Source organism: Thalassophryne amazonica, chromosome 16 (genome assembly GCF_902500255.1).
Source record: "Thalassophryne amazonica chromosome 16, fThaAma1.1, whole genome shotgun sequence".
NCBI classification, from domain to species: Eukaryota; Metazoa; Chordata; class Actinopteri; order Batrachoidiformes; family Batrachoididae; genus Thalassophryne; species Thalassophryne amazonica.
Window position 1 is genome coordinate 73,172,586 of NC_047118.1, and position 20,640 is coordinate 73,193,225.

Sequence of the window (20,640 nt, forward strand, 5' to 3'; positions counted from 1 at the left end):
AAAGAAACACTCAGTGCATCATAGGAACCCCCCAGCAGTCTAAGTCTATAGCATCATAACTAAGGGATGGTTCAGGGTCACCTGATCCAGCCCTAACTATAAGCTTTAGCAAAAAGGAAAGTTTTAAGCCTAATCTTAAAAGTAGAGAGGGTGTCTGTCTCCCTGATCTGAATTGGGAGCTGGTTCCACAGGAGAGGAGCCTGAAAGCTGAAGGCTCTGCCTCCCATTCTACTCTTACAAACCCTAGGAACTACAAGTAAGCCTGCAGTCTGAGAGTGAAGCGCTCTATTGGGGTGATATGGTACTATGAGGTCCCTATGATAAGATGGGACCTGATTATTCAAAACCTTATAAGTAAGAAGAAGAATTTTAAATTCTATTCTAGAATTAACAGGAAGCCAAAGAAGAGAGGCCAATATGGGTGAGATATGCTCTCTCCTTCTAGTCCCTGTCAGTACTCTAGCTGCGGCATTTTGAATTAACTGAAGGCTTTTCAGGGAACTTTTAGGACAACCTGATAATAATGAATTACAATAGTCCAGCCTAGAGGAAATAAATGCATGAATTAGTTTTTCAGCATCACTCTGAGACAAGACCTTTCTAATTTTAGAGATATTGCGTAAATGCAAAAAAGCAGCCTTACATATTTGTTTAATATGCTCTTTGAATGACATATCCTGATCAAAAATGACTCCAAGATTTCTCACAGTATTACTAGAGGTCAGGGTAATGCCATCCAGAGAAAGGACCTGGTTAGACACCATGTTTCTAAGATTTGTGGGGCCAAGTACAATAACTTCAGTTTTATCTGAGTTTAAAAGCAAGAAATTAGAGGTCATCCATGTCTTTATGTCTGTAAGACAATCCTGCAGTTTAGCTAATTGGTGTGTGTCCTCTGGCTTCATGGATAGATAAAGCTGGGTATCATCTGCGTAACAATGAAAATTTAAGCAATACTGTCTAATAATACTGCCTAAGGGAAACATGTATAAAGTGAATAAAATTGGTCCTAGCACAGAACCTTGTGGAACTCCATAATTAACCTTAGTCTGTGACGAAGATTCCCCATTTACATGAACAAATTGGAATCTATTAGATAAATATGATTCAAACCACCGCAGCGCAGTGCCTTTAATACCTATGGCATGCTCTAATCTCTGTAATAAAATTTTATGGTCAACAGTATCAAAAGCAGCACTGAGGTCTAACAGAACAAGCACAGAGATGAGTCTACTGTCTGAGGCCATAAGAAGATCATTTGTAACCTTCACTAATGCTGTTTCTGTGCTATGATGGATTCTAAAACCTGACTGAAACTCTTCAAATAGACCATTCCTCTGCAGATGATCAGTTAGCTGTTTTACAACTACCCTTTCAAGAATTTTTGAGAGAAAAGGAAGGTTGGAGATTGGCCTATAATTAGCTAAGATAGCTGGGTCAAGTGATGGCTTTTTAAGTAATGGTTAAATTACTGCCACCTTAAAAGCCTGTGGTACATCGCCAACTAATAAAGATAGATTGATCATATTTAAGATCGAAGCATTAATTAATGGTAGGGCTTCCTTGAGCAGCCTGGTAGGAATGGGGTCTAATAGACATGTTGATGGTTTGGAGGAAGTAACTAATGAAAATAACTCAGACAGAACAATCGGAGAGAAAGAGTCTAACCAAATACCGGCATCACTGAAAGCAGCCAAAGATAACGATATGTCTTTGGGATGGTTATGAGTAATTTTTTCTCTAATAGTTAGAATTTTATTAGCAAAGAAAGTCATGAAGTCATTACTAGTTAAAGTTAAAGGAATACTTGGCTCAATAGAGCTCTGACTCTTTGTCAGCCTGGCTACAGTGCTGAAAAGAAACCTGGGGTTGTTCTTATTTTCTTCAATTGGTGATAAGTAGTAAGATGTCCTAGCTTTACGGAGGTTTTTTTTATAGAGCAACAGACTCTTTTTCCAGGCTAAGTGAAGATCTTCTAAATTAGTGAGACCCCATTTCCTCTCCAACTTACGGGTTATCTGCTTTAAGTTGCGAGTTTGTGAGTTATACCACGGAGTCAGGCACATCTGATTTAAGGCTCTCTTTTTCAGAGGAGCTACAGCATCCAAAGTTGTCTTCAATGAGGATGTAAAACTATTGACGAGATACTCTATCTCACTCACAGAGTTTACGTAGCTACTCTGCACTGTGTTGGTATATGGCATTAGAGAACATAAAGAAGGAATCATATCCTTAAACCTAGTTGCAGCGCTTTCTGAAAGACTTCTAGTGTAATGAAACTTATTCCCCACTGCTGGGTAGTCCATCAGAGTAAATGTAAATGTTATTAAGAAATGATCAGACAGAAGGGAGTTTTCAGGGAATACTGTTAAGTCTTCAATTTCCATACCATAAGTCAGAACAAGATCTAAGATATGATTAAAGTGGTGGGTGGGCTCATTTACATTTTGAGCAAAGCCAACTGAGTCTAATATCAGACAGCCTGGTAGGAATGGAGTCTAATAGACATGTTGATGGTTTTAGTTAAAACCAAAGTTAAAGCTAAAGTTAAAGTTGGTCCAATTTTGGTAAAAAGTGATGCAAATTATTAGTTGAGTGAATATGGTTTTAAAAAGGAATAGTTTGCATCATGTATCATGCTTAGTTAACATGTTACAGGGTAACATATGTCACATGTCATAGAATCCAATGGATGCCTACATTGTTTAACCTTTACTTTAAAAACCAAGCACGCAACACAGTCAAAACTATTCCATTCCAATCCTATTAGCTCAACCAGTAATTTTCACCACTTTTTACCAAAATTGGAGCAACTTTAACTTTTGACCCCTGTACATACTGAAACTGACCTTTCTCAGTGTTTTTCCTGTTTTTACCCCATAACTCGATAACGTTCAGTCACAGATAGTCCAAATTATACCTTTTTGGAATCTTTATGATCAGACAGATAATATGGAATACCTTTCAATATGACTGGAGCATTTTTAAATTTGACCCCTGTGTAATTCTTCAATTGACCCCTTCTTGGCCTCTTATTGAAAGTTCATGTGGCCACTCAGAATTTTTAAAAGAGTAATGTCTAAGGAGTATGTGTGCCAAATTTGGTGCTTGCATCACCATTTGAAGGATCCCTCAGTAAATATTCCTGCCGCACTATATGGCAACAGTAATGTAAGAAGAGTTGGAGAGACCAAAGGAAACACCATGAATGAAAAAGGCAAATGAAACAAGAATTTCACAACATCGGTGCAGCTCACAATGTAGGAGTTGTACAAGAAAAATGTAGACAAGTGAATCAGTGGGTGAGTGAGTTACTGAGCAGCTTTTTTAAGAAATAACTCAAAAACAGGAAATGGTATCATCCTGTAACTGTCCCAGTCAAAAGAGCAGATAAAAACAATGTCTGCCACCTGCTGGATGGTTCATGGATGGTGGATTGTCAGGTCAGGTCAGGTCAGGTCTGTAAGAAGGTATCGATTCTGGACATCACTGCATCCACCACACTACAAATACTTCTCCACCTCCAAATTAACCATTCATCTGGCACAGCCAGGTGAAAAATGGACATGTTCTTGACTTTCTCCAACTGCTGGAGTCCTCAACAAAGAAGCACCTACGTGCTAGATCATGTCCAGAGAAATGCACCACATGGCCCAACTGTCAAAGATGACACTCCCTCACAATACTCGTCATCTCAGTCTCTCTAAGTAACCGCTCATTTGACATAAAGTCATTCCAACGCTACCCAAGGATCCAGCTGAGAAACTTTAGGTGACTGATTAGATTCCAAGTCACCTGCAAATACTAACAAGTGCATTAAGAATATTACAAGAACAAACATATGAATGAAATGGACAAACATTTTATACTAGGCACTAGCAACTTGGGGATTCATGATTTCTCAATCTGGGGATTTGACCCAAGGGCTGTCTGGTCTCACGGCCACCACTTTAACCTCTAAGGCATCATCTCTTCATAGTTAGTTGAGTTTTACAATATCACCAACATGAAACAATCAGAATAATGTTCATCTATCCATCCACTCAATGCATTTTACACATGCTGAGGCTTTGCCCAAAACCTAAGAATGATATGTTGTATGTTCAAACACAGATTTTCTGGTGGTCTGCCCCCACCATGTTTCCAGATAATATGCTGACAGCTCACTAAATAATCACTTTAAAACATTATCATTTTTTGTTTTTTATTGTTGGAAAAATCGTTGCTCCCGAATGCACGTTTCAAAAACATCACTTTGTGTGAAATAAAAGCCACTCCTGAATTGATGGCAGTGTTGTGTGGTTTAAAGTTAAACAGGCCTGAAAGTCAAAAATGTTGCTGAGCAGCTTTTCAGGGAGGTGATCAGGAAGGGCAGGGTCTGTTTACACGATGGTCCCAGTCTGTCCAAATACATTCCATGTTGCTTCAGGCTTTAACGCTCTCTGTTAAAGCCTGTCCATAAACCTTTTACTGATGCTTACAAACTGTCATTTTAGGATCAAAACCATTTTACCAACAAAAAATTAAATACAATTAAAGCAATTAAATGTAACATCTGTCTGCACTCAACCTTAATTTGATCTAGCACTGGAAATGACAAATTATATCATCAATTACATTTTTGCTTTTTAACAATTGATAGTATAGTTTAGCAAATACTAGAAAACTGACAAAATAAATAAATAAAATGTCTGTAACAATTTATCAAAATTCAAGAAACTTTTCAAATGATGTGTTTGAACATAGCACTTCTGATTAATTATTTTTAACTGTTAGCTTGTTTGCCAGTGGTTCAGCGCTACGTAACTAACAAGCTAATGTCATGAAACTTATTGAGCTCTTAAAATTACTTGAGCAGTGAATATTTGTTGTTGGTTCTATGCAGCTCAAAACCACTTGTAAACTAGTTTAAATCGGATTAAAATCTGTTTCACAGAAAATTTTGTTTTAGATTTTAGAAGTCTTTTAACTTGAGTCTGTTTACATCCACTATATCCCTATTTTGCTCGAAGAAAAATGGTGAAAGACATTTAACCCGTGGTTTATTGTCATTCAAATCCCATTTAAAATATAATAATATCTCATTCAAAACATGTCTAAATGATTTTTTAAAAAAGGTACATCATTGGTGTGCAACAGTTATAAACAACATTATCTCTTCTTTTGTGAAACTGAATTAAACAAGAACAACTGTTGGTTTATTAAGGCCAATGAATATGAAACTTTTGTTTACTTTAAAGTTGTCTAAAAGATATTTTAAGTCACAAAATATTTTTCCAACTGTTTAAAGCCATATTTTCTCCAATTTCATCATCTTGAATGCTACAACCCCTGGCAAAAATTATGGAATCACCGGCCTCGGAGGATGTTCATTCTGTTGTTTAATTTTGTAGAAAAAAAGCAGATCACAGACATGACACAAAACTAAAGTCATTTCAAATGGCAACTTTCTGGCTTTAAGAAACACTATAAGAAATCAAGAAAAAAAGATTGTGGCAGTCAGTAACGGTTACTTTTTTAGACCAAGCAGAGGAAAAAAATATGGAATCACTCAATTCTGAGGAATAAATTATGGAATCACCCTGTAAATTTCCATCCCCAAAACTAACACCTGCATCAAATCACATCTGCTCGTTGACATTGACCCTATGTCATGACATTGACCCTATGTGTCTTTTTGCAAGGAATGTTTTCACAGTTTTTGCTCTATGGCAAGATGCATTATCATCTTGAAAAATGATTTCATCATCCTTAAACATCAGAAAAGTGTCCAAATATCAACGTAAACTTTTGCATTTATTGATGATGTAATGACAGCCATCTCCCCAGTGCCTTTACCTGACATGCAGCCCCATATCATCAATGACTGTGGAAATTTACATGTTCTCTTCAGGCAGTCATCTTTATAAATCTCATTGGAACGGCACCAAACAAAAGTTCCAGCATCATCACCTTGCCCAATGCAGATTCGAGATTCATCACTGAATATGACTTTCATCCAGTCATCCACAGTCCACAATTGCTTTTCTTTAGCCCATTGTAACCTTGTTTTTTTCTGTTTAGGTGTTAATGATGGCTTTCGTTTAGCTTTTCTGTATGTAAATCCCATTTCCTTTAAGCGGTTTCTTACAGTTCGGTCACAGACGTTGACTCCAGTTTCCTCCCATTCGTTCCTCATTTGTTTTGTTGTGCATTTTCGATTTTTGAGACATATTGCTTTAAGTTTTCTGTCTTGACGCTTTGATGTCTTCCTTGGTCTACCAGTATGTTTGCCTTTAACAACCTTCCCATGTTGTTTGTATTTGGTCCAGAGTTTAAATACAGCTGACTGTGAACAACCAACATCTTTTGCAACATTGCATGATGATTTACCCTCTTTTAAGAGTTTGATAATCCTCTCCTTTGTTTCAATTGACATCTCTCGTGTTGGAGCCATGATTCATGTCAGTCCACATGGTGCAACTGCTCTCCAAGGTGTGATCACTCCTTTTTAGATGCAGACTAACAAGCAGATGTGATTTGATGCAGGTGTTAGTTTTGGGGATGAAAATTTACAGGGTGATTCCATAATTTATTCCTCAGAATTGAGTGAGTCCATATTTTTTTCCTCTGCTTGGTCTAAAAAAGTAACCCTTACTGACTGCCACAATCTTTTTCTCTTGATTTCTTATAGTGTTTCTTAAAGCCAGAAAGTTGCCATTTGAAATTACTTTAGTTTTGTGTCATGTCTGTGATCTGCTTTTTTTCTACAAAATTAAACAACTGAATGAACATCATCCAAGGCCGGTGATTCCATAATTTTTGGCAGGGGTTGTATGTAGAACACTTTATTCTTGTTTTAGAGATGCTTAAGACAATAAACTAGAGTGTCAAGGGCCCTGTGGGTTATCCAGCCCAGTCTCATGTTTTTTTGTTGTTTTTTTTTTTGTTTGTTTGTTTCCGTGATCCCATCACGAAATGAGTCAAATTTCCGTGACAGTATTTTATTTAACTCACTATTACTAACCCTACTCCTACCCCTAACCCTAACCATAACCACCCCGATCCACCCACTTCACTCTTAATTTTGTGCAGCTGTCACGGAATGAATTAGAATGAAATTTGTGCTGCTGTGATGAAAATGAGGCAATTTCCATCACAATATCACAAACCAATAGATTAATGTATATTTCATGCTGTTGAATCACGACTTGCCGTGAGACTGGGTTGGGGTTATCAGCTCAATTAAAGCCCAAGGCAAAACTGCCATTTTCTACATAAAAATTGCCTCCATTTGCCTCCATTTCCAAACAAAGAAATGTATGCAAATCATTTTGGGATGGGAACAATGTCAGTGACTAATATTGTTCCCTTGTTAAATTAAAAGAAAAGTTATTTGACAATTTTGGGGAAATTGGGTCCAAATGCCCAAATTGGCTATTTTAATGGTCTGCCATTTCCAAAGGAATGAATCAACAAACATGTCAACCACCAATATTTCACCCTTGACAAATTAGAAAAAAATTTATCAGATAGTTTTTGCGAAAATTGCCTTTAAGTGCTCAAAATGGCTATTTTCGGCATAAAAATGGCCGCCATTTCCAAATGAAGGAATCTACAAGTATTATTTTTAGACAGGAACAATATCAATGAGCCCATATTACACCCTTGCCAAATTAGAAAAAAAGTTTAGACAGTTTTTGAGACATTGCAATAAATGGACGATGACACCCATGACTACAACGGACACCGCGCTATGCCCTATCGTATCTCGGTGCATGTCAGCCAGTAACCCCACAAAAAATAAAGTTGAAACCAGTATAGAACAGTTTAAACCAGAGGAACTTTGGTGATGAACCTAGTTTGACACTTTGCATTTTGTTCTGAATTTACATTTTTCAGAGTGAATAAAAACACACTTAATGTCTTTAAAAGCAGATGAACTCCTCTGTTCTTCTGTACTTTAAAGTTAATTTGAACCAGATTATTGTTTCCAAAAGGACAATAGTTAAACACTTTTCATTGTTAATTTAGATAATAGAACTGAGATAAAATAAGGTAATATCCAGAGTGGTTTAATCATTAGGTGAGTATAAAACACTTTAAAAACATTATATCTAATAATAATAAATTACAAAATGTGCATATTTCAGTAATCACGAGTGTCTTTAAATGATGAGTCGATTGACAAAATAGTTTACCAGTAACCTTTTGTTAATTAACTATTAATTTCAGCTCTAACCATAGAAGTATTTTTTGTTTGTTTGCATGTTTGTTTTTGAAAATCAGACATTTCTTCTGTTGTTTTTTTTGGGTATTCTTTGTAAACAGGCTGACAGTCAGGACTGGCCTTTAGGTGACCCTGGGTGGTTGTCTTCAGTCTATCTATCAGTCTGTGTCTGTCTGTCTGTCTGTCTGTCTGTGAGTGTGGGAGCGGACATTTGGCTGCCGTGCCCCGGGGTTACAGTGCCCTGGACTCAGACTGTTATGACTAACTGGCCCTGGGGGCTCCGGGGGTCTGAGAATGTCCAAGAGTGCAGAAGGTCCAGCAGGCCCAGCGAGGTCAAGGGACAGGGCTTGTGGGGGGAAGTAGTAAGGGTGGGGTCAGTACTGCTGTGTGTGTGTAGAGACGTGACGGGGTGGGTGGGGTGGAGGGGGGGGGGGTCAGCCTTTGGTTTCAGAGCCAGTGGACCTCATCGGTCAGAAAAACATGTCCTCTGTTTGAACCCTCCATCCCACTGCCCCTGCATGACCATTGATTTTTTTTCTTCTCCTGCAGCTCTCTCTCTCTCTCTCTCTCTCTCTCTCTCTCTCTCTCTCTCTCTCTCTCTCTCTCTCTCTCTCTCTCTCTCTCTCTTTCTTGCAATCCTACACATTTTCCTGCCATTAATTTGCTTTGTTTCTCCATGCATCGCCTCCCCACGCGGGACCATGAGACCCCAGGAGATGCCGGAGCTCCTGCAGCAGAATCTGTTTAATCCTGGTTGGATTGATTTCTGAAGGGGTCAAACAGGAGTGAGGACGCCGCTGCACATCCTGGGAGCCTGATCGGAGCGCGCAGTGGCCTCCGATCGTTCCCAGTTCATTTGAAAGCTTCGCAGATCATTTGTTTTCCAGGTAAATTGTTTTGGAGAGAGGATCCATTAACCATGGCGCTCCATCCGTTCTTTTAATTTTTCTTTTTTGCCCCCACCCCCTGAATCGCCCCCCTCTATTATTCATATTCCCACCGCACTCTCTGTTTGCACCTGGCCCACAGTATCTCATTAAAAGCCACAGAGAGCCAAACCACTGCAACACTTTATAACCACAGAAACACAGCAGAGACAAAATGTACCGAGTGAACCAGGAATTCTTCAACACAGTGATGTTACTCTGTAGATCGAACTATACATGTAGCCGAAACGACTGAAAGCAAGAAAATGACTGTCACATATGTTAATAATCCTCATTTATGAACAAAAACCAGGTAATGTTGACTTGTTTGGCTTAATCAATGGGAAAATTTGTTCCTTTAATGATCAATAATCTGGTTTTAAACCTCTTCATAATACGACTAGAACTGGTTTCAAACAGATGTCTTTATTGTATCTATTGTATTTATCTATCCATGAAGCCAGAGGACACGCACCAATTAGCTAAACTGCAGGATTGTCTTACAGACATAAAGACATGGATGACCTCTAATTTCCTGCTTTTAAACTCAGATAAAACTGAAGTTATTGTACTTGGCCCCACAAATCATAGAAACATGGTGTCTAACCAGATCCTTACTCTGGATGGCATTACCCTGACCTCTAGTAATACTGTGAGAAATCTTGGAGTCATTTTTGATCAGGATATGTCATTCAAAGCGCATATTAAACAAATATGTAGGACTGCTTTTTTGCATTTACGCAATATCTCTAAAATCAGAAAGGTCTTGTCTCAGAGTGATGCTGAAAAACTAATTCATGCATTTATTTCCTCTAGGCTGGACTATTGTAATTCATTATTATCAGGTTGTCCTAAAAGTTCCCTAAAAAGCCTTCAGTTAATTCAAAATGCTGCAGCTAGAGTACTGACGGGGACTAGAAGGAGAGAGCATATCTCACCCATATTGGCCTCTCTTCATTGGCTTCCTGTTAATTCTAGAATAGAATTTAAAATTCTTCTTCTTACTTATAAGGTTTTGAATAATCAGGTCCCATCTTATCTTAGGGACCTCGTAGTACCATATCACCCCAATAGAGCGCTTCACTCTCAGACTGCAGGCTTACTTGTAGTTCCTAGGGTTTGTAAGAGTAGAATGGGAGGCAGAGCCTTCAGCTTTCAGGCTCCTCTCCTGTGGAACCAGCTCCCAATTCAGATCAGGGAGACAGACACCCTCTCTACTTTTAAGATTAGGCTTAAAACTTTCCTTTTTGCTAAAGCTTATAGTTAGGGCTGGATCAGGTGACCCTGAACCATCCCTTAGTTATGCTGCTATAGACGTAGACTGCTGGGGGGTTCCATGATGCACTGTTTCTTTCTCTTTTTGCTCTGTATGCACCACTCTGCATTTAATCATTAGTGATCGATCTCTGCTCCCCTCCACAGCATGTCTTTTTCCTGGTTCTCTCCCTCAGCCCCAACCAGTCCCAGCAGAGGACTGCCCCTCCCTGAGCCTGGTTCTGCTGGAGGTTTCTTCCTGTTAAAAGGGAGTTTTTCCTTCCCACTGTAGCCAAGTGCTTGCTCACAGGGGGTCGTTTTGACCGTTGGGGTTTTACATAATTATTGTATGGCCTTGCCTTACAATATAAAGCGCCTTGGGGCAACTGTTTGTTGTGATTTGGCGCTATATAAAAAAAAATTGATTGATTGATTGATTGATTGATTGTAAATGTATTAATATTGCAAATCTGCTGTTAAAATGCTTTACATTTATTTGGCTCTTTGATTCATGTGATTTCAAAACAGAGCTCCAGTGATAAAACTAGTCTATGATACAAAACACATCATGATACACATCGGACAATACATTATTATGTCTCCGTTTACAATAACTATACGGTAATTAAAGGTTTAACACTGATTCTTTGTCATAATTTGCAGTCCCACATGTTATGTTGGTTTCCTGTTTGCACAATTCATTTTTTGTTGCTCTTTAAAAAAGTCTGCTTGATTTCGGTTGGATCATGATGTTACAATTTGATCAACACAACCTCACGCCAAGTTTTGATCGCATCACAAAAAGTGACTTAATCTATTAGTCTGCGATAGCCAGTCTCACGTTTTTTTGTTTGTGCCCCAATCACGAAAAGCAGCCACATTTCATGCCCCCCGTCGCGAAATGTATTTTCGCAATGCCATCATGAACTGGCATGAGACTGAGCACATTTTCATGATGTATCACGAATCTGGGGTGTCACGAGATGGCGTGGGGGTGGGGGCGTGTATGGTTAGGGTTAGGGTTACAAATAGTGGCTGAAACTTGACAAGGACACGAAAATGTGACACGAAAATGTGACACATTTTGTGACGATGTCACAAAAAAAAAGTGTGAGAATGGGCTGAGTTTGACACACACTCCCCACTATCGAATGATGAATCACTCCATCCTATTTTAAGACGAGTGAACGTGTTTGAAACTGGTTAAAAACAGATATTGTGTTTGTGCTGAGGAGTATCACTCACATTGTGAGAGAGAGTCACCTTCAACATTTTGTCTATGTGAGACGTTTCTCTATGCACGATCCAGGTGACTGAATGTTGAGGATCCCAGTGGCTGGAGAAGGCCAAGGGAACACCTACATTTCACCTGGCTATGGCAGATGCTACCACATATCACGGCATGTTGTGATTCGGCATCACGAAATATACATTAATCTGTTGGTTTGTGATATTGTCACAAAAGTGCAAAATTTTCATAATGGGAGCACAAATTTTTTCTAATAAATTCTGTGACTGGTGCACGAAATTAAAAGTGAAAGTGTTAGGGTTAGGGTTAGGGGGAGGGGGTAGGGTTAGTAATAGTAAGACTAAAAAAAAGACCCCGTCATGAAAATTTGATTCATTTCACGACAGGAGCATGAAAAAAACTCGTAAAAAAACAACGGTTACAAGTGATCAGAATGTGTCCAGATGTTATTTGGACACATTCTAATCATGTGCAACTGGTTACTTTCGAGGGGTGAGGATGGGCCGGTTGTCCACCCGGGTGGTTGCCATCAATGACCCAAAGTGGTTGTGTGGAGTTGTAGGTGCAGTGAAGCGTGCATGGCTCCGGCACATGCTCCCAAAGTTAACTTAACTCTATTTGTGCTGCTTGTAAACATCAATGCAATTTGATTTTGTGTCATTCAGCTTTGTTGTCAGAACATTTATATGTTATAGGGTTGTCAAAACCATATAGCATCCACATAATGACAAATAACTATTTTAAAACATTTAGCCTAGAATCTGGTCATATTTAGCAATAAGAAGAAATTAAACCAGATTTCGGGATGGATTTAATCTGATTAATACCACATATTTCCTCTTTGTACTTGTGTCAGAAACTCTCCATCAATGTCAAAATGTCTTTTGTTTGAATATGTTAGTTGGAGTAACCTGTATAACCTGAAATTAAACTATGTACCAAGAATGAGATATACAGCTTTTTATCTACTTTTAACATTTTAGCCAGCATTATAAAGATGGTTTTAAGATATACATCAATGTTAAACTAATTTTAATCAACTTATTAAACTGACTTAAAATCAGTAACATTTTTTATCTAGTTGTACTTTGTTTCAATGGCAGCTTAAAAATTGAATCCACTTTACATCAAGGATGATTTTTTTTAATTGATCATGTTGTGAAGTAGTTTTAAAGAACTCCAGACAATCTCGTTTATTGGTTTAAATTGGTTTAAAATGGTTGAAGAATTATTTAATTAGATTTAATTAAGTCAAAGGGACCAATATTTTGTGTTTTGATCTGTTCTAAACAACCTTTCGTATGTTTTAGAACCATATCAGCTGTTTTTCGAACTGGTTTTAAACAGCTGTGGGACAATGCTGAACTGTTTTTAAACTGGAGGAGTTAAACTGGCTAAATCCAAGACAAACTGGTTAGACTGGACTGTCACTGAGCCAAAACCTATTTGAATACAGCCCAGTTGAATGCGTGTCTACTGGTTCACAGAATTTCATTTAAACAGTTTTCAGATTTTATGGAATAATTGTTCCAGCATATTTAAAATGACAGATTAATTGATCATTTTTATTTTATTTTCTACCATTCCACATCAAAAACTTTCAAAAATGATGCAAAGAGAAACTCTTCACAGTTACTTGCGCACAACAGCGCATTTTACGCACAGCAATATATGCGCAAGATGCGTCAGGCCTGGTGTGAAACAAAGTGAGGCAGAAGTGACACCAGAGCAGCAAATAAGGAAAACAAACAGTTGCACAAACTTCAAAAACAACACTGCAGACGTGCCAAAGTTCCAACGCAAACACTCAGCTCCAGAAGTCCGCGCGCGCTAAAATCAGAACATTTGACCTCTCCAAATGCGCAGAGGGACAATAAAACCATAAAACCGCCACCAAGGCTTCAGACCACAGAGGAGCAAAGAGAAAATGAAATTCACAGGCCTCTTACCTGGTGCGCCATCTTCTTCTGCACCGTCAACTAGTTTGTTGGAAGGTTTTTCTTCTTTCCAGTGAGGAGGAAAAAAGTTTTTTCTTTCTTTTGGTTTAAAAAAAATAGCTGTGTGGGAAAAGGGGAGGGAGGTGTATGTATGAGTGTTTATGTGTGAGGCAGAAGGGGGGGGGGGGTGTCCAAGTGTCCTCCACGACGTCTTCTTTTTCTTCTTCTCTGTCTGTCTTTCTTTTCTCTCTCTCTTTCTCTCTCCTGGGCAGAAGGAGTCTTGTATGGGGGCTGACAATAGAGAAGGAAAAGAAGAAGAGTTTGAAAAAGAAAAAAGTGATTAATGATTCTTTCTTGTATAATTCTCACATTTTTCTTGGGGTGTCTTCCTTTCTATTCTGTCTTGAAAATAATAGCGATGAACTTTTTTTAAGAGGTTGGGGAGGGGTGGTGTCTTCACAAAATCTGTTCCCATTCACAGGAGCAGCAGAAGGCCTCGCTGATAAAGGATCCCGTGAGGAATCTGGATTTTTATTGTGTTCGGTGTCATTTATTTTAAGTCCAAATGCTCAGCAGCACCGGGGTTATTGTGAATGTGATCATCTGGAAACAAATATTATCATATCTGCCCTTGTGCCTGGACGCTGCGCATGGCGGGTTTTTGATATACACCAAATATATTCTGACTTTTTATTCTAAAAATATGTTTGTGTGCGTGTGTGATAAAGGTAAATTAACGGATGATTTGTTTGGAAATAAAGCGTCGATAGCTTTTACGCACAAGGTTGGGTAGGATTACTTTGAAATGTAATCCAAAAGTTATCAGATTACAAGTAATCCATTTATCAGATTACAAGTAATACAAATGTATATACATACATACATGTAATCCACGTGTATTCTTTCAAAGTAATCCTACCCAACCTTGTTTACACATTTCTTTATCCTTATGGCGTGCGTCGTCGGCTTTTACTCATTCCTTTATCCTTGTGGCGCATGCACACTCACAGGTGTGCACTTTGAGAGCCTTTATAAATAGGAAGAAAAAACAGATAAATGGGTAGAGGGACTCTGCGGCACAAGGACCGGAGAGAAATCAACCAACAAGTAATAGGGAATGTTCTCTGGGCCGAGCAGCGCGAGCGGGCCAATTTGGGGGCCACACTTTTTTGTTTAAAGTTCATCGAGAGGAATGCTATTTTCTCGTTCTCTCCCCCCTCTCGTGCTCCATATTTTTCGATACCTGCTCTAAGAAAAGAAAATGAAAATTAATACAGGAGCCGCACCTCACAAAAGAACCCATTCGTCTTGTTGATTATCTATTTGGTTGTCAGGGTTTGAGCTATGGCGCCGGCCCGCTCCCTTTTTGTAATATAGGAAAAAAAAATGCAATAGTCGCGCGCACGGCACCAGACCAGAAAACAGCGACAGAATAAGTGTTGTGCAAAAATCACTCTCATTAGAGCATTAAAAGAGCACGAACCAAGAAACTATTTTTTTTTCTACAGAAAAAAAAAAGTGGAGGAGAGGGGTGGGAACGGGTCCGTGTGTCTGACCGCCTGAGCTGCCGTTAAATTAACGGGAGAACGGGAGTGAAACGGAGGACGGTTTGTGATTTAAATGAGATTACAGGACGTAATGTACCAAGATCATCCACGGCCACGACAGATCCATCATCACAAGATCCGGATTCTCCAGGATGGGTTCGTTTCTGCGCGTTTGGAGACGAAAATCAACAACGAAATTATTACTGGGCCCCGTACGCGCGTCATTACGCATGACGGAGCACCAGAACAAAGCATTTGGGGGTATTCAAAGCTGAAAACGGAACAAGTTTGTAATTATCTATCTATTTTTATTTATTGATTTATGTATTTATTTATTTAAACCCGGTTTCAATTCGTTTTAATACCAACACAACGTGAAATGAATCAGATTTGTAGCCAAAGAAAGGGGAAACTGAATATATCACCTTTTTTTTAGACATTTATTTAAATTTGTATTTACAAATGATAAAATGACCACAGAGGAGACAATGACACTGAGGGGTAAACACGGGGCTTATGCATGGTCAACAATAACATTATTATCAATATCAGCAACAACGATATAGAAAGTGATCTTTGGAATGTAAATAAAATAACATTAGAATCAGAAAGTGGCACAAGGTGAAGAGAGAGAGAGAGAAAGGAGGAACAAAAGAAAAAGTGTGCGCGCACCTCATGTGCAGAGAAAAGAAAGATTCGGCAGAAGAGGTCAAAAAAGTCAATCAGACAAGGAAATAAAAACAGCTCCATTAAATTACAATTTCTTTATTACAAACAAGGAACAAATAGCGCTGCTTCTATTTGCATGTAATAATTATTATAGTCCCACAATTCCAAAAACAGAAAAGCTCAAAAAGCTGTCACTTCATCAAAAGATTGAGGAAATAAGGCAAAAATAAAAGTACATATAAGTAAAACTGAGGTAATACATTTTATAGTGCTCCTTTATAATGTGTATTTAAAGAGCAAAAATACATAAATGCCACATAAAAAACACTTAAATAAAGCTCGTGCTTTATGTTAAAAAATTCTTCAAAGTGCCTATAAAACATCTTTATGTTACAGATGTTTTTAAGCAAAAAGATTTTTAATTAAGTTTTAACACTATGTTGGTTGAAAAAACAAAAGAATGACATTTACCTATTTTTGCTGATTTATTTATGTGAAGATTTTGGTTTAGGTTATACTGTCTTCTGTTTAGGCAGCTTTCAATTAAAAACCCTGTTAGATTCATAGTGAAAAATGTTTGAATATAATAACCCTGTCAGTCTGTATTTCCCTGTATACACGTCACCAAATGAACGATTAGCAGACCAAAAAAAAAAAAATAATAATAAAATAAAATAAAAAAATAAGAAAATCATTTTCATTCTCAATCAGCAACAACAACAACATTAAATATAATTTTGCAACCAACACTAAATAACAAAAAATGATAGAATTTTGAAAAGCTGTATTTAAAAAATCAACAAGATTATTTTAATGAAAACAGAAAGCAGTGCGGTGCCACTGTATCGAAGTGGGTCGGGTTCAGTTTTGGAAGGTCTCTTCTTTTATGTTAGGAGAGAAATATGGTGAAGGAAAGACCTCTCCTTCCAAGGTCAATGGTCAACTCGTGTTTAAGACTTGTTTTGTGCTGGGTCGGATCAGGGGTCAGAGTTTGGTTGTTGTAGTTTTTGGTTAAAATTTATACTAAGTGCAGGGATTCGGTGTAAGTCACTGCTATGATCCCAGAAAACATACAAAGGAAAATAAGACTGTGTTTGTGTGTCTGTGTGGGTGTGGGTGTGTGCGCGTGCGCCGTGGGGGTGGGGATGGTCGCACTGTGGTTTTGGAAGGGGGCAGGGGGTAATGGACAGAACCCTTTGCAGGGTAAATGTGACAAATGGGGTCCGAGTCTGGCATGATTAAAGAAGAAAACGAGGACACCCCACACACACACACACACACACACACAACACACACACAACAAAAAGGAAGGGACGAGAAAAGAGGGTTAGAGAAGACTACAAAAGAAAAGAAAAAACAGAGTGGCGAAAACAAGCATCAGTTTATTCAGTCTCCTTCTTTTTGTTCGTTTATTTTTTTTTTATGAATGGAAATCTCACTCTCCACCACCGACTGTCCTGCGTCATGACGTCATATCGTAGTGTGTAACATCAGCACAGAGAAGACACCCCTCCTTCCCTCCCTCCATCCCTCCATCCATGAGGCATTATTCTGGTCCAAAGTGCAGGTTCCGGTATGTTCCGGGTATCATAAGCGGGGCCGCCGCGCTTTGACGTTCAGTTCCTGGTTGGGGGGAGGGGGGGGGGGGGGCAAATATGCGAACCTAGAACCCCAGAGCCAGACTATAGTGGTCCTGAAGACCGGTTCTGAGAGCTGTTGCTGTTCGTGCCAGAGCGGACTTTGGTGTTGGGCAGCTTGTGGTCCTTCTTCCACTTCATCCTCCGGTTCTGGAACCAGATCTTGATCTGCCGCTCCGACAGACACAGTGTGTGCGCGATCTCCACCCTGCGCCTGCGCGTCAGGTACCGGTTGTAATGGAACTCCTTCTCCAGCTCCAGAACCTGCTGGCGCGTGTAGGCTGTCCGCGAGCGCTTCGGTTCTCCTCCGGAGTAGTTCGAGCTCACTGTTGGGCCAAAAAAAATAAAGACATCAACCAAAAGGAAAACATGATTCTGTATATCTAAAAGGACATACTATTATTAAAGAGGATTGTGTGTTTGTCTGCTCCTGAACACGGTTGACCGTAATAACACATGCGCAAATATGTTTGCGTACATATTCCATCACGATTTCATGTACTGATTTTAATCATTTACTCTGCATCTTTTGGTATTTACAGATTTGGAAGATTCGTGATTATTTTGTCGTTATATACTATAAATTCTCCCGTGCTCATTTGTGCCTTCTTTATTTTTTTCTTTAAAGCACTTTAAAATGCTTTTCTTGGTTCGAAAATACGCAAAATGGATGAAGCCACCAAACGCAACACACAACGTGGCACATGATCTTTAATTTATAAACTTAGGATTTTCTCTATATTTTTAACATGGGATCGAATAAAACTATATAACAATAATAATAACACGTATATGCATGTTTAATGTGGTGTTTGCATTACTAACGGACTTTTTGTCGAAATGTTAAATTTTCCATCAAAGTAAGCAAGAATCATCACTAAAATTTCACAAGAGAGACTGCTAATAGTAAAATATGCTTAGTGGAAGCAGAAAAAGACGTATTGTTTTAGATAATGTCGAGCCAAACGGTTTAATCGGTTGCGCAGCGCGCGCGCTCTTTGTTCGCGTAAAACCGATTCTTAAAAACACACATCCGGATCAGAGGAGACAGCAGCCGCTGTGCATCGAGAGATAAAAGACGCTGTTGGACGACAGAAAAATCATAAACCTTGTTTTATTGCGGGTGAATTAGTGTGCGTTCATCTGTTACTGCGGTTTGCTTTGTTGCAGAGACGCTACGCGGACACGTTGTCAGGTGTCATGTCATCATGTCGCAGCCTGCGGCGGTGTGGAAGCTCGCGCGCAGCGCAGTCTGTCTAAATGTTGTGTTTCCTTCGCCAAAAAAAAAAAAAAAAAAAAAAAAAAAAGATGCGATGACGCACAGAAACTGCCGAAAACGGCACAGATAATGCCTGCACTTATCTCATGCATGCGCAGACCCGAGCGCTGTGTAAACTGGCTGAAGGGTGGATTGGTGTTGGGTTGGGTGGGGGCGGTGGAGGGCGGTGGGGCGGAGGGTGCAGCAGCTACAACAGCCGATTAATGATTTACTAAAAAAAAAAAAAAGAAGAACAAGAACAAGCACAGTGCAACACGCGTGGAAAGGCAGCATTTAAAGACAAAAATGCTGGAGAAGGCGTATGCATACGCACCGGACGCAGAAACGGAGCCGGATAACTGACTCTCCGAGTTGTGCACTTCTTCGTCCCTGTTTTGCGGCCTGCTCCATAAACATGAATATTTGAGCCGCTATAAAACTTTCCCGAGTGAGACAAGAATCTCGACAGAGTAAAGTACACCGTTTATACAGCGCGCGGCCACTTAAAATCAAATTACCAAAGCATAAAAGACAACTTATGGACTCAGGCGGAGGGATCGGCGGAGAGGTGCAGTAAAAATTTATGGACGGTGTAATTATATTGGCCCTGCAAACACACGATCGTAAATCTTGACCCGAGGGCTACTCTTCACCAAACACAGAAGCACGATGAGAGAGAGAGAGAGAGAGAGAGAGAGAGAAGTTGACGTACTTACCGATGTTTACGTGCACTTTCTTCATCCACGGGTAAACCACCGGGTCTTTGCGCGAACTCGCCGGGGAAGACGCGGCGGTTTGGCCGCAGGACGGAGGAGGAGGAGGAGGCGGGCTGGGTGTCACCGACTCACAGCGGTGGCTGCGCTCCGAGACGGGGGCGCTCTGGTTCTGCAGCGCGGCCGGAGGGAGGACGTGACCCCGCGGAGACATCACCACCGAGGAGGGCTGTCCCGCGCGCTGGCACTGCGTGTACGGCGGCTCGGTTCGCTGCTGCTGCTGCTGGTGCTGCTGGTGGTGGTAGTCCGGCTGGAAGGCGGCTGGCTGCTGCCTCTGGGAGCTGTAGTAGTCCGGAGAGTGGCTGGGCAGATAATCGCTGTGGGAGTACTCCTCGCACGGGGGGAACTTCGGGTCCACATAGTTGGAGTTGATCAAATAGGAGCTCATGGCCATTTATTTCACTCTTTTGTGGAACCGCGCGCACTCGCAAAATATAAAACTAAAATTTATATCTCATCCCTTTACTCTTCGCTTATTCCTGTTCCGCTGAACCCTCCTACTTTTCTGTCAAGTGAACAAAGTTAAGAAGACACGTGACAGCAGCCGGCCAATGGCGTGGCTCCGGGACCAATCCCGGATAAGGAAATGGGATTAGGCCCCCGCACGCGCATCATATGGCCTCAGATTGCGCGCATTCACGCTCTTACAATACTTCTCTCTCTCTCCCTCTCTTACTCTTTGTCTGCATCTGTCCATCACACACACACACACACACAATCACAGAACGACAACAATCACAAAGTCCAGGTCCACGGAGAGGACCCGGACCCACTCCCTCCGTGTCGTGCCTTTGGCACGAACTTCACATTGTGGGTGGGGGGGAGAGAAAGAAAGTGAAAATGCTCAAGAGGGTTTAAAGTCCCCCTCTCCCCCTCCCCCGGTACATAACACACACTTTTCCTCTTTTTTTAATTCTCGGACTGAGGCGCTGTAACCTTCCGCCACCCAGCAGCTGCAGCGTGTCAGAGATAAATCTGGCTTGTTTAGGATCGATAGAAAATTCATCAACTAATTCAGCTTTCACGGCCTCCTAAATCACAAGCAGCAGACTTTTGTATTTCAGAATCCAAAACCGATCCTTCCCCCCCCACTTTTAAAATAATTGTGGTTCAACAGGGACCCGTTTTCCATTAAACTCTCGCAGCATAATTCAGCCTCAGACACATTTTAGCACTGCATA

General features: G+C 40.0%; 1 protein-coding gene across 1 annotated transcript; it reads right to left on the reverse strand.

The window, feature by feature from the left end:
* Positions 1-15,867: 15,867 nt before the first annotated feature.
* hoxb4a (homeobox B4a) lies at positions 15,868-20,243 on the reverse strand. The gene is made up of 2 exons (XM_034190916.1): positions 19,403-20,243; positions 15,868-17,754 (listed from the first exon to the last, which is right to left on the reverse strand). Exons 1-2 carry the CDS (start codon positions 19,851-19,853, stop codon positions 17,474-17,476), a joined length of 732 nt encoding a protein of 243 aa, XP_034046807.1. The 5' UTR covers positions 19,854-20,243; the 3' UTR covers positions 15,868-17,473.
* Between the last annotated feature and the right edge of the window lie 397 nt (positions 20,244-20,640).